The 15,739-nt window shown below is 39.4% G+C and overlaps 1 protein-coding gene across 1 annotated transcript in view; it reads left to right on the forward strand.

Moving 5' to 3' along the window:
• The first annotated feature begins 686 nt into the window (after positions 1-686).
• The window catches only part of pawr (PRKC, apoptosis, WT1, regulator), a 68,132-nt gene continuing 53,079 nt past the window's right edge, over positions 687-15,739 (forward strand). The window contains exons 1-2 of the mRNA XM_038738424.1: positions 687-829; positions 1,122-1,791. Of these exons, the coding sequence (XP_038594352.1) occupies positions 1,243-1,791 (549 nt within the window). The 5' untranslated portion in view covers positions 687-829; positions 1,122-1,242. The remainder of the gene's footprint in view (positions 830-1,121; positions 1,792-15,739) is intronic.

Consider the following 15,739-nt stretch of genomic DNA (forward strand, 5'->3'; position numbering starts at 1 on the left):
TTTCTCCTTTGATAAGTCAACTAATCCTTCACTAAACTCTTGTACACATTGTTAAACAATATTCTGATACTTTAGCAGATTAAGAAAAAAAACTAATTTCCCAGAGTTGGCCTACCTGAAATTATAGAAATATAGTGATATGATGGAATTAAATTGAAAACAATAGATAAATAGATGTTTTCTGTATAAGGTCACTATAAACTCACAATGGAATACAATCATTCCTTCCATAAGATTGAAAAACTATTAAAAAACAGTCACACCAGAACCATAACTTACTCAGAAACTCTAGAGTAACTAAATTAATAATAGATATGTACTAAAAATTACATTACATTTATTTATTTGGCTGACGCTTTTATCTAAAGCGACTTACAATTGCTATATATGTCAGAGGTCGGCGGCCTCTGGAGCAACTAGGGGTTAAGTGTCTTGCTCAGGGACACATTGGTGGATGGGTCACAGTGGGGGAAAAAAATCATACAATTACATAAATATTCATATGATAACATGAATGTTTAATAGTATGAAATTAGAATATACAAATCAAAATCACAAAAGTACCACAAATCGCCTTGGACAAAGTACAAGCACCTATGGGAATATTAAAGGACTATTCCAGCGACTTTATTTTCTGGCTGAGCGCCATAGTTGCTTCGGCTTTAGTCGGAAGTGTTCGGGTGTTGTCGGACTCACTGCGTTGCCAGAAGGCAGAGCGAGCGCAGAGGCTGTCAACTACGGACAAGCGGCATTCATCTGAGCGGACCGCGGGGACACACCTGGTCGGACCGAAATAGAGCTGTTAAGACACTGAAAGAGCACCACACAGGTGAGTTTTTTTTTTACTTCTGCTCGTGTCTCGTCAACTTTTTCACACTTTAAGTTCACTTTTACTCGACACAAAATCATCAGAGATACCAGGAGAGTTTCAACTTTTACGCGTAACTTAGCAGCAAACTTGAAGAACCTGTTATTATTGACGTTATGTAGGCTACGTAACTGTTACACATGCACGACCTGGGGGTAAAACCCATCTTTGGGTTTAGAAAGAATAGCCAGAAACACAGTTTAAAGTTTTATTTGTCGCGAGGCTGACTTTATTTCCTCCTACCTGTCAACAGCACCCGGGTTATTAATCACTTCAGGAATGCGGCGCTATTAGGACGGGAGAGCTGAAAGTTCAAATCAACTTCAACTTTAAGTTAATTTGCTCCAACTTGAGGAACCTATCAAAAAGGGATCATGGCCACAGGCGGATTTAAGTCAAACGCCACGACAGACTTTCTGGAGGAATGGAAGGCAAAACGGGAGAAAATGAGAGCCAAAATGCTGGGCGACATTGCCGCAGCTACTGGCGCTCCCGCGGGTGCCAACTCAAACAGTAGCCGCCACGCCGCTCCACCTGGCACCGAGCTCACCAACAACGGCAACCCGGACCGAAGCGCCTCCGCTGGGAACTGCGTCCCCTCCTCCTACTCGGTTGCTCGGTCCTCCTCCGGCACGGCTTTAAAGAGACCCGAGGAGGAAACGCACTACCTTGCTGCGCCCACAGCCACCCCAGGGAGCAACCTGAAGAAAGCCCCGCCTCAGATGGAGAAGGATCAGTGCGCTTCCCCGGACTCCAGCCCCATGGCTTGCAATGACAGTGACAAAGAAAGTCCGTCACCCAGTAAGGCCAAGGAGAAGAACAGCTCTGGTCCCAGTGCCAGGAAGGGGAAAGGGCAGATTGAGAAGAGGAAGTTGAGGGAAAAGAGGAGATCAACAGGTGTTGTCAACATACCATCAAATGAGGTGAGTCAGCCCAGGTCATGTTTAATGTGATACCGTTTCTTTTCGCCTATCTCAGGGAAACCAGAATTCAGAGTAAGATACAGATCAGCTTCACCTCAGCAGGATAGGGGTTATTTTTGCTGTAAAGAGTTTTGAGGTAGGAGTACAGTTTCATTCACCCTGCTGGCACAAAGTAGTGGGCTGATATGGTGACCCATATTGCGATGGAGGTAGCTGTCTAAACTATTACAAAGATAAAAGTGTCAAAGTGTATTAAAACTAGTTAACTAAACTGGGAACACAAGACAAATATAGATTTTACTCAAAATTAAGATGAGAAGTTAAAATAGCCTGTCTTTATGTATTAATTTATCCTTAGTTTACCCAAGCTCATTTCTCTGGCCTGCAATTTCTTATTATCAGTCGACACATATGCAGATCCTGATATTTGTGATAAGCGGTTGTGTGGGCATGCTCTTGAATATTTGTGGCTACAGATAATTATGTTCCATATACTTATCGGTCCTGGCTGTAACATCAGTGTCAATGAGAGTAAAGTAAATAAAATAGCAATAAGCTCCTTCTATCTTAACCTGTTGCCTAGAAGTGGACCAGTTTTCTATTAAATTTTAAGTTGTCCAAATCCAGAGATACTTGTAGGGGTCAGGTCAGGGGTTATCTTTGGAAGGTGGTAAATTATTACTGAAAGGTTGGTTCCTTAAGTTTGTTATTGTTGCATATTAGTGTTATATTTGATATGATGCCCATTATATGGTTAGCTTCTACTCTTTCTTCTTTTGCAACTTCATACGTTTCATGTTTCTCGGCTGTGGTTCTTTTTTTACATCTTGGGACCACGTTGGAAACATTTTCTCACTTCAACACATTGTCCCTGTTAGTGAGTGAGTGAGTGTGTGTGTGTGTGTGTGCTGTAGAGCCATAAATAATTCAAAAAGCACTTGTTTTCCAAAAAGTCTCCAAATTCCTCCCATACTTGTGTCTGGTTTAATAGACCCTCTGTAGCGAGAGAAATGTAAGCAGCTCTCAGATGCTGGGGAAGGGGAGAAGAAACGGGGGAGAGGGAGGGAGAGAGGGATTGTCGGCAGTGGTGGAGGTGTGTGTGTGTGTGTGTGTGTGTGTGTACTGGAAGGCGGTGTTGGGGCATTCATTGTTGTTCAATTCAAATCATGTCACACTCTTGCCTAATTCCTGTGGTTTAGACACATGCAGGAACTCTGATAAGCCGTGCCAGCCAACAAGCACTTTTGGTCAGTACTGTGATTATGTACACTCACATGCACTCTAAAAAAACACTCAAATTACCACAAAATTTGTTGGAACAAATGGTTGTTTTTTTCATTAAGGTGATTCAATGCCTTCAGAAGTGCTCCGTAACTACACTGCTTCCCTTATCCCCTTCTCTTATTTGATAGCCACACGGAGCCCATTGCCCTCGGGGCAGCTCAGCTTGGAGTTTGACCAGTTCGTCAGTTGGCGCTCCACATCCTGTTATTAGGTGCTCAGCAGTGCTAAGCAAATCTGTTTGAAAACTGCTCACATGCCAGGCTGTAATGCTGGGCTGCAGCACTCGGGGCTGTGCCAGATATGTTAGGTCGAGCCCATAGGCTGCTGATTATGTAGTAAAGTGGGCAAATAGACTATTATGGAGGAAGTCTGATGAAGTGGTGAGCTGATTTGTGTGAGTGAGGCAGAGAGAAAGAATAGGAAATTTCCCAGAGTCGGCTCCTTATCTGTGAGATATGTTTACGTCCACTGGTATCCCCGGTTATGATCAGGCAGTGTCCGAAACACTTTTGAAATCTGGATAAACCCTTAAGTGGCAAGTGCCTTATCAGTTTGAGTTACATCATAGTCAGTAAAAGAAAAATATGTTGAAAAGAAAGTGAAAGTTTGACACTGGCAACTAGATGGAGTTTTTTATTCAGACCCGGGTCCTTTATTATTGGGTATCGGCTGATTCAGACTCCAAGAGCTTAAATTTGGTCTGTCATCAAGACACTCAAAGAATTAATGGTAATTAGCAACAGCTGATATGATCTGCTGCCAGCAATGTTTGTCATTTTAACGTCTGAAAGCAATGGTCAAAAGCAACGGTCAGTGCTGGCTACCAATGAGAAACTGCTGGGTGTCAGAACTTGGAGTCACTCGCACTGGTGTGCATAAAATACATTCACACTCACACACAGTACTTTTCACTTGCAGGTTGCAGATGCCACTGATATTTTAGCCAATACTGATCGTTTAAAATATGCCCGGATCAGTCCTGATGCTGATCTTTAGAATTATAGTTCTTTTAGGATTGCCTCGGGACATCTCTACTGGTAACAAAGATGATTTTATTGTGCATCTCATTCCCTTCCATTACTAGTGATCCAATGGAGAAACCTAATCATGTTGACTGCAGCAAAAAACTAAACTGGGTTCATCCTCATCTGGTGAGATAACTAAAGCGCAGAAAAGATAGATTTGCTTGATTTACTTGGAAGGAGTTAAGGACATGCCAGCACTAATCTCATATATCTGCTTAACAATGCAGAATCTGTAGGCAAGGGACAAGATTTTGGCATCGGAATCATTCTGGTTTCCGTTTGTAGTATTGACCTAGGGCTGAACAACTAATCAAAATTTTATCGAAATCACAATATGGCCTACTACTTTCAAATCGCAGGAGGTGCAATATTTGTTAAAGACAAAATGTGTGTCAAAAAAACATTTTAAAATAAATGTTGTCATGCTGCAGAGATGCCCTGGCCTACGCATTATATTCTACAGACTTAAGAAAACATCTTTGTTTAGTACAGGTCACTTGCAATAATCACATCATAGTCATTTGAATGTTTTTCAATAAAAATTTTAATAAATGTAAAAATTCACTTCACTATTGCAAATCATATCGTGTGTGTGTGTGTGTGTGTGTGTGTGTGTGTAAAATATATATATATATATATATATATATTTTATAATTTTAAAAACATCTAGACATAGATTAGCAAAGCATCTTTAGTGCTTTGATAATCCTGTGGATGTCATGCTCGAGGTCACTCAGAGCTAAGAAAGACTGATTCACACTTCAAATGAAGCAATGTAATGCCTAGGGCGGCACTAAAGCTTATTTATGTTATCAGTTTATCTATTTTTACATTAAAAGTGATCATTTAGCCTATAAAATGTCAGAAAATAGTGAAACAAGCTCATCACTTAACAAAGCCCATACATGAAGGTGTCATGATCTGTCGTGATACCTTTTTAAAGAGAAATGTTTTTCTGAAGCACTTTTGACTCTCCAACAAGAAATGTTATTAGTCATATCTTACAGAGGATCTGATTTAGGGGCCCCTTGAGGTAATATTCTACAGCTGCGACAATTAGTTAAATAATCGATTAGTTGATTGCAACCATCTTGATTATGGGTTAACTGTTTTTTTTTTATTTAGAAATGTCAAACACTCTCTGGTTCCAGGTTCTCAAATATGAGGATTTGCTGTATTTGTTCTATGATAAATTGAGTATCATTGGTTATTGGACTTTTGGAGAAAACAAGCAGGTTGAGAACATTGTGACTGTGTGAATCGATGGAACCAGAAAATAATCGGCAGATTAATAAATAATAAATATTATTGTTAGTTGAATATTCACATTTAATGAGCTGAAACTAGCAAATCTTTTGCTTTTTGCCTGATAAATGACTTAATTGATTTACTTGGAAGGAGTTAAGGACTCTTCTGTCATTTTCTGTTGATCAACAAATCAGTTGTTTCAGTATTAATTTCTAAGCTTTAAAACGATCTTTATGCTTTTAGTGAATTATGTCAATGTTTATTCTCTCTTCTTATTCAGACCCTTTGTCTTCACAGATTACATTTCAACTCTGAAATACTTTATTGTTTGGCAACATCTTGCACTTCACCATTTAAAACAAATGTTGACAACTATAGCCACAAACACTAACAGCACAGGCTTTCTAATCCCACTTTAATAATGGAAGCTGTATCTCTCAGATCTCATGAACTCAGATTCTGCAAACTTCTGGAAATCAGAGAGAAACATAAAAATGCAAAAAATGGCGGCACGGCAGATTTTTACTCCTTTTGTCAGATGTTTCACTGTCTCTTCCTGTTGCATATAAAGAGGACCAAACTATGCAAATGAATACTCCCTCACACAAACTCCCTTTGTGATGTGAATATGAGTGGACAGGTGTGAATAGAGATGCCTGGGATTATCGCTTGTTTGTTTCGTGCAGCATAATAGCTGTTGAGCGGGATTTGAGAGCATCAGGGGAACCCAATCTTCTGCATGTTGAGACTATAATGGCCTAATAAAAGCTCCCTGCTTTACTGGAGAAAAGACACTTCTGCACAGCATCAATCAATACCACATCCTACGACCCGGGAAGGTGTCTCCTTTCTCTCACCCAGCTCGCTGCCTCAGACTGGAGGGCATTGTTGTTGATGCTGACCTTTGACCTGCTCAAGATGTGCTTATGCAATAGAGGAATGTGGAAACGACGAGTGAGGGTGCGTGGGGAGAGGTTGAACATTACTGCGAGGTTTGAGTTCTCTCATCTGAAAAGGTTTTGGGTTGTGATGTAAGCATGTTTCCAGTCGGACACGCATCATGCGGTCTGATCAAGTCGCTCATTGTGCAGTTTTATGACAGTCAGTTTTGAAGCTGTGGTGAGACTCTTCAGCTAGGGAGTGTGAACTTTGTCTCACGTGGATGGCTGGATCTGCCCCACAGAGACCACAGTTGCTGGGGAGTGTGGAGCCCGTCAGCCACTCACAGCTATTTGTCTGCAGTTTCACCGATGAGGTCAACAGGTTTAACATGCGATATTGTGCCATGCGCTCAGGCAGTTAGCACGCTGGTGATAGGATGGCATGGTAGACAAGAGGGGTCCTTGTTTAGCCCGACATTTTGTCAATCCAGTGAGTTGATAATGTTTTAAACAAACTTTTCCTATATAACCTATTAAACACTATTGTCCCACTCGGCAGTCAGTCACTACAAACTCCTGCTTTGTAGCTAAACTCTGCTCATACCCACTAGCCTCTATTTATGTTCTGGTGGAGTGCCTAAAATGTCCAAAGAAGGCTAAAATGATAAGTTGAAAATGCGCAGAATATTTCTGTTTGATGGAAGTGAACAGCCATTCATTTACTGTAAACATAATGTACTGTAGCTGTAATGAAAAGCTGGAACAAGCAGATTTTAATACTGTCAGAGAGCGTGAAACATGATGACTTTAACACACCTAAAGCTACTTTGGAGAGTTATAAAAGGGTTGTTTTAAACTTTACACTTAAATTTCACGAATTTCAAGTAACATTTAAAGTAAGACTGATTGCATGAAATCATTGGGATATTTTTATACGTCTGATTCATGGCAAAATTATGCCAAATTAGAGCAAATCTATAATTTGAACATTGTAAATGTGTGTGTGTGTGTGTGTGGAGCAATTTGTCACATATCAAATGAGGCTCTGTGCGCTGCCATTAATCAGCAAATGCCTTAAATTCAAACACCCCTGCCTCGTTTGTGCACAGATTTGTTTCTGCTCCATTTTACTCTGTGGTTCAGTGAGGTGTGAAGTCGTACTGTAAGTGTGGGCCATGCTAAGAGCAGAGTTTGGACAACATTAGATCCAATTTTACCCCAGTGCAGCTGCAGAGAATGCATGGTTTAACACTGGTTTTAAATAAATAGACGCTAATGTGTGTGTTTTTGTTGCCTCTTCAGCAAGAGCAACCACAGATTTGCAAGGAATTAACTTGATGTCCTATTTACTATTTTGCCCCATTAGACCGTAAGTTAAAGTAGATGCCTCTTTTAATGTTTTATAGCTTTCTGAAGGTGTTTAAAAGTTGTGTTTTGGTGCAGTTCTTCCATTGTTATGTTCCACATAGGTAAGATATGGTGTGTGTATGATCACAGTGCAACCATTTCTTTCCAGTGCTCTGAATGTTCAACTGAAAAACAGTTGGATAAATGTTTAATGTTGCAACAAAATTACAGTAGAACTTTAAGGTACATTCTCTATTCTCCTTAAAAACATATGAAATGAGACTGAATCGTGACATTTGTGAATTACTGGACTCCTAAATCCTCACAGTTGTTCAAACGTAAGTAGGCTCTCAATTCACAGTCAAGAATGTTAATTTGCTTGGTGTGGCGTTTCACTTGCTGTTAAAACCTCCAAAGAAGGGCACATCATCACAGTAAATACCACAGGGATTTAATCATGCACTTAGGTAAGCAATGAGCTATTTAGGCAGGGTGTTTTGTTTCCTTCTTTTCACTTGTTAGTTGAACAACAGGAATGCTACTTTAATTAACAAACTTGTTTCTCAAAGATACATTTCCCCACCAAGAATCACCAAGAAGAACATATTGTCTGGCTGACTTACTGGAATGAACTCCACTGGATTGTTTACAAGGGTCAACATCACTGGAAATGTTTCAAAGGGGTGACGAATAGAGAGGAAAATCCCAGTTGAGCTGCTCTGTGAAATTTAAGGGAATTCCAAAGGTGGAGGAAAGATTGGGAGAAAGAGGAAGTGTTGCTTGTCTGCTTCTGCGATGAAGTCGTTCCAAACTTGGCCGCCTCTCTATACAGGCACCTTAGGGGTCTCTCAACACTTCATAAAACACACAGCGTCCTTGTAAAGGGCCGTGGCACGTGGTTTTGTTCAGTTTGTAGGAATGTTACATAAAGTTAATTTCCCATTAAAGTGACCCCTGACTAGGTGAGCGTCCATTGAGCTGTCAGATGGCATCGGATCACTGGATTAGAGCTTAAGAGTCTGTGAGATGGAAATATTACTGTCTGCCCACTAGCTAGTTAGAAAAGGGTGATATAACTCACCACCTCACTCACTGTCGTTGTTGAATGAAATGTGTTTGTAGTGCAGAGCATCAAAAGCTGACAAGTACCAAAAATTCTTGTTTACATCTTCTTAGATCAGAATGATCCATTGTTTATGTTCACATTTCCAAAGAGTCAGCACTTCCTGTGTCAATTTTGCAAAAGCATTAATGTTCAGTCCTACATCATTACTAAGCTGTCAGTATTTTATATTTTTAGAAATGTTTAATAATTCTACTAAATAGTTTTGTAGCTGAAATTAAATCAGGAATGTTTGATACAGACAGAGTTGCAGATTGTCTAGTGACAGTAGCAGTTGCAAGAACAAAGAAGAGTTTAAAAAAGTCCACAATATCTTAATCATAATCTGAAGCTACGTTGACTTTGACAAAATTGATTTCAGGACCAAAATGTCAATGAAAACTTAGAGCAGACAAAGACTGTTTCTGAAAAGGTTTCTCTGATTGTTATTTGCCTTGGTGTCACAGTAGAATTAAGTGTATTCAAAGTCAGAACTGCTGTACTATGGCACACCTTCACAAATTTCTGTTTGATATTTAATGTTGAAGTTTTTGTTGTTTTTTTGGCACACACAAGTTCAAAGTCTCTTTTTATCCAGGTCACTGCTCTTTAGCTATGCCTGTTCAGGAACTTTGTGGAGCAGACTGTAGATTATTACCGGAGAACAACCCCCCCCCCCCGCACAGCGTGACAAAAATGCACAGTCATGCAAAATCTGCTTTGCCCCCAAGCACCGACATCGCATGCACACATCTCGTGAAGAAGTGAGACTGAGCCTGTCTGTTCGCCTGTAGGCAGACCCGCTCTCTCCGCTCTCTCCACTCTCCTCCCTTAATACAGCTCAACAGTTATGGGCTCTCAGATGTGTGTATGTGCTTTATCCCAAAACTCTGGTGAACTGAGGATAAAATACTCAACTTCAGCATGGGCGACCACTGAAACTCAGAGACATTACTCCCCTCACTGCTACTGCTTGACTGACATGACTTGCTGTCATTCTGGCTAATCTTTAACTGCTCAGTGTGTATATATCCAGAACATACACGTTTGTCATCAAATAACTATTATTGTATTGGTGTTTGGAACAAGTTTGGAACATAACGCATGTAAATATTTAACCAAATCCACTTTGATTGTTTTCTCAGCAGGCGCAAAACAATTTCAGACTAAATAGCCTCATCCCCGTCTGACCCTGCATTCAGGCCCATAAGTTCAAGTCAATCCATCTTTACTTTAACACCTATAATTTAAGTTAATTTACACATTTTTCAGAACCTCCGTTGTAATTCCCTTTCTCATATTTTTCCTCTCATTACCAGCATTCCTGCTGAGAACATTAACACGACCCGGTGTGTGTTGTGGTAATGGACATGCAGTTTATAGAAATGTACTGTTTGGGATTTTAATCGTAATAGTTTATGGAGGCCTGCTGAGATAAGCGATAATTGGTTTTATGCTTCCGCTTTTAGGAAACAAGTCTCCCCCCGTTGTGTGGTTGTTGGGGAACTTTCTGTACTTGGCTGTCAGGCGTCTTGCTAGGTTGACACACACAAACGCACACGGCAGGGATTAGAGGACTGGGTGAGTGTATGTTGTGATCCTGTGTGTCCATGTGTAACCTATTTGTCGGACATTCCTGTGTTTGCTGACGACTGTGGGGAATTTGAGAGTCAGCCCTAATCAGGCCACTCTGCATGATTAGGCATTTGGGAGCCTGTCTGTTTGCTTTCATTAAAGTAGAATTACTTTAGAGACCCCAGGCATAATTTTTCCACTCTATTCTGTTTGAAATTCTGGTACGCATAGGGTATGCCTATTTCTCACTCTTGTGAGTCGTCTGTGCTCTGCGGGGGGGATTCAGATTTTTTAATAAGGACTTTTTAAAGCGAGACTTTGTAACTTTTGGAATTATAAATAACTTAATAACTTAACTTCCTCTTACAAATAACATGAGACAGAATGAGAAACTTTTCTGACTGTGTTTCTTATGTCTACATATGCTACCCTTTAAAGGTAAGCTAAGCGATCGCATCCAATACAAGTCTTTTTGTCATATTGAGCAAATATATCCTTACAATCCACTAGCTGTCTGTTCTGTGTGCGCGCTAAAGAAAAAAAAAATGTGTTGTTTATGTTTATACACAGCCCTGGCTCTGTAAATGGGAACCAAACAAAGTTCCCTGCACCCTGCCGCACAACACTGTTCAGTCATTACGAAGTACTTTGATAACATTAAATGACTTGCCCACGGACATTCAGCTTGCTGTACATTTTTGCCAAGACATGCTGTTGTTGATGATAGCTGTAGTAGCGGCACAGTATCGCTGACTGGAACTGCTGTGCTGGCTCTGAGACTGTCATGTCCTCTCTGCGTGTTCGCTTCGCAGCAGTAGCGACAGTTTGCTAACCGACAACATTGCAATTGTTAGTTACTTGCTGTGTCATTGTTCGCTCTATTGTGGTATTTGTCATGGAATTGGATTTCTCCAGATCTGCTTACTCCACCTTTTAAGCAGGTAGTATTTAGGGACAGTTCTTCACATTGTTACTTTCCACTTGTGCATTTCTGTATTTGGCTTTGGAGCTGGAACTTGTCATCATAGGCCTACAAATTTCAAAAATGAATTTTTGTATATCACTTTCACAGATAATAAACAGAAAATAGCTTTTAAAACCAATTGTAACCCCAATAATATTAATGGAGTCCGGCCTCTACTGAATTGAGTTGCAGTCCAGTTGGACCAGTTGAATTTATGGCCTTTTTAAATTTAGAAATGTTGGCCCCTAAATGTAGCACCTCCATCAGGTCAGTCAGTTGAATGTTTTCAAATGCCTGAATATGAATCTCCTGTGTCGCTTTACAGTTACAACATTTTGAACATCAGTTATAGTCCATTAAAAATCAGACCTGTGCTGTCTGAGATTTCCTGCATAACGCAGCCACAGTCCTCTGCTCACTCTGCCGTTTTTATTTCATGAGGGACAATAACCCTCAGTTATATTTGTATGAGTGAATGCACACCAACAAACTGATTTTGTCTGCAGTCTAACAGGTTTCACGCACTGCCTCTGTGTGTTACGTCACCATGGCTCTTGCTCAAACCTATCAGACAAGATCAGTGTTTCCCACAGGATTTTGTGAGACTATGGTGGGTGGACTTCGGACCCTCTCGGGGGTTGCACTTTGAGAGCAAAGAGAGGCTAGATCTATGAAGAATTTTGTGATTCTTGGTAACAATTTTGTGATCTAGTAAACAATTTGGTCATAAACACATTGTATAGATATAAATGGTGACCACACAGCAAAAAAGTCAGCCACATACTTGTCTTTGTAAAATGAAAAAATGACAGAATAAAGTTGCTAACCCGGCTTGTCAGCTCGCTCTGGTCTCTCAGTGCATTTACCATAAAGACTTACGTGTGCACTCCAAATTTAGGTGCAGTTATCTCGACTATTCTCGCTAACGAATGAAAGTGGATACACTCAAAGCTGTTTAAACCCTTGTTTAACATACACCATACTTGCCTCTAAAAGCGGTTTTCTCGAGTTGGATGCCACAGTATGTGCATGCGAGATTAACAACAGCATAAAAATATTTTCGAAACTATAGCGGAACAAATTAGACTGTGGTGGGCCGCCATAGTCTCAGTAATTAATGAGAAACACTGAAGCTGTTTTTACATGTGTAACCTAGCCTGCACTTCAGGAATGATCAACAAACATCACTTCCTCCTGTTTCAGTTAAGAGGGACAGTGAAAGACCCAGACGGAGGAATGTTGGCTGAACAGGATGTTTTTGAGTCTCACCAGTGTTTTGTTTGGCAATTTTACTTCTCATTTTACTTACCAATGGAGAGGACAACACAAACTGAACTGCAAAAATAAAAATAAAGTCTATACTGAACATTAATGGTGCTTTTGGCACATGTGTTACCCTTGAATGAAAACAAATAGGATTTATTAGAATAAGACATATGAGGATTTATGTGGTAATTCAGGCCGAAGTGAAAATATTTTCAACAGCAGCGGATTGATTTAATTTTTCACTTTAAACAGACTTGCCTGGCTGTTGAATTGGCTGAAAAATTGCACATAGGCCACAGAAAGTCGCACTTCAAAAGGACACAGTATTGAAAACGCCGCTCAGGAATGCAGTTGAACCCTTGAAATCAAATAAATATGTGGCTCTAAACTGCCAAACACACGAAGCCTTGATCTCTAAGCTTTTCTTCCCAACAAAGGAGCCTGAAACCTGCTTCAGTCGAGAGAAGGGACTCTACTTGTTATCAAGCCCATGCCTTGAAGCTCGAGTGTCTTTGTGCTTGTGTGTGTGTGTGTGTGTGTGTGTGTGTGTGTGTATTGTGTTTACCAAGGCAGTATGCCGCTTTGACACACAACACTGGAGACAGTGATCTTATACTGTACCACCCACAAACTGCCTCGTTTTCTCATTCCATCTCTCTCTTGCTGGACTTCAGAAAATTACTTGTTTTTGCGCTGTATTGTACAAGTGTGTAATACATGTACATTCATTTCCTTCCGTGATACAATTTTCAGTACAGCTTTATTCATCCCTACAAGGGCAAATGTGAAGTGGCAGCTCACAATACTGGACAACACCACAATAAACTAGGAAACAAAACAAAAAACAACTTAAAATACATTTAAAAGCTGTACTGTATGTTCCAGTGAGTAAGGAATAGAAACAATTCAAGTCTTTCTCACAGCATTTTTTAGGAGAAGGCCCCCCTGAAATAAAGACTGCCTTCGCTACTATCAGAAAACATCAATACACTTTTGTGAAGTAAAGGTGAAAAGAGCAGAAACAGTACTTCACACAGTAAATGCTGTATATTTAATGAATGGGCCTTCACTTCACATAATATGCCATCATAATCTGTTAGACTAATGGATTGATCGCGTCATAATTTTGCATTGTGGTAATTAATCAAAGTACTTCGTAATGTCGGGAAACACCAAACCAGTTGGAAGCAAACTTACTTGAAGTTACATGACTAACCACCCCTGCTAAACATTTTCTTGGGGAAACCCTGCATTTATAAAATATCTATTTTATAAGGTATTCAAATCTGTAAAATAAAAGCTATGAAGGCATTGAGCAGACGGATAGTAGAAGGGATAATGGACATAGAATTAAATACTAACATAAGGTAGCGGGTCTGGAAACACCACCTGCATTTTCATCTGCATTTTATAGTATTACATCATTTATATGGAGAAAACCTGACAACCGTTAAATGTACTGGGTAGTCTGAGGGTATTATATTCTGTCAAAGCATTTCCATTTTCAGCATGGGGCTAGAAATGCCTCCTGTAGGACTAGATAATGATTTGCATCCCAACGTTTCATTCATTTATTATAGCCAAACTAAATGCAGGTCTACTGACAGCGAAAGCACAGATGGTTGGATTGATCACAGCAAATGCTTCCTCATGGATCAAGGTAGCTTATGTGAGTTTGGATGTTTTTCTTAAAAACATTAGTCTGTTGCTAGTTATGAGAGAAAGGTTTAAAAAAAAGTAATGAAGGATGTGAAGGTGTGCTGTGTAACGTGTTTGCTAGATTATGATTATTACTCAAAAAAGTGTCTATCCATGATTTCTTTCATTGTTAACAAAATTGTATTAAAATGGTGGAAATCTCCCTTTTTGCAAAATGTAACTTGCATAATAACATTTGTGTCAATGGTATTTTGAATACTATTTTTAATATGTCGGAGGTTCTACATAATGGAGCAGTAACGATTAATCGAATAATTAGTAAATAATCAGATTAGTTGACTATTAAATTAATCACCAACTATTTGGATATAGTTTGAGTCTTTTGTTTTAAGAAAAATGATTTGATTCCAGCTTCTTAAATGTGAATTTGTTCCTCCTCTATGACGTTAAACTGAATATCTTCGGGCTGTGGACAAAACAAAACATTTGAACACATCATCTTGGACATTGACATTTTTCACCATTTTCTCACATTTTATAGATCAAACAACTAATCAATTAATTTGAAAAAATCAACAATAAAAATAATTGCTAGTTGCAACCTTATTGCGGCAATTATATTTATTTATACTCCATGCTGCTACCTCCTGCTGTGACCTGTGCAATGTTGCATATCAGTCACATCTGTTTATAAAAGGTGTATAGAGTGTACAATATTTAATCTAATATATTTAATGTGTGTTTCAGATCTTACCTGTTGTATTGTGTTGTTCCTGAATCAGCTGTAACAAGGGAATTGCCCCAGTGTGAGATCAATAAAATTATCCATACCTAAAAATTCTACATCACAATAATAATGGCTTTATTTGTATAGAACTTTTCGATACAGGTAACAAAGTGCTTTACAACAATCAATGTAAAACATGAACAAGTTGAATAAAAATTGGTATCACACACTGGTTTATAACAATGAATATATAAAACATAAACATGTCAATATATAAATAAAGGAAAAAATTTAATGTTCATCAGTGTTTTACCACGATAAATAAAATAATTTATTTCCTCGTTACACCTGTTAGTTCTTGCACAAAGTGTCTGTAATCTAAATTAACTGCTCACTATAGTGTTTACGATGTAGGGAATGGTGGATAAGTGAACGTGAGGGCGTTATTTCAGTCAACATCTTATCTGTGACCTGTAGCGAAAGTTACATTATGACGCCAGCAAGGCTGACATCTGCTCACCTCAAGAGATTATATATATATATCTCTTGAGGTGAGCAGTAAACATGGTGCTCTAGCCAGCATGAAGGCTAATACAACAATATCCAGTGCCAAGTTTTCAATCTTGACGTTGTTGGCACACCCTGTTAGTGGACACACGGATAGTGCAGTGCAAACAGAGTGTCAGGACAATGACATGTTATACATCATGCACACTGAATTTCAAATGAAACAATAATGATTACATAAAAAGAGAGGGGCATTTGAGGGTGTTCACGTCCATGCTGGGTCAACAGTGTAGGACGCAGGAGACATAATACATAACCTTACAATTTTAGGACATTTCCACAACAACGATCCAAGGCAACAAT

This window comes from Micropterus salmoides, unplaced genomic scaffold, assembly GCF_014851395.1.
Source record: "Micropterus salmoides isolate LMB-PRFRI ecotype aquatic unplaced genomic scaffold, ASM1485139v1 Ms_hic_scaffold_23, whole genome shotgun sequence".
NCBI classification, from domain to species: domain Eukaryota; kingdom Metazoa; phylum Chordata; class Actinopteri; order Centrarchiformes; family Centrarchidae; genus Micropterus; species Micropterus salmoides.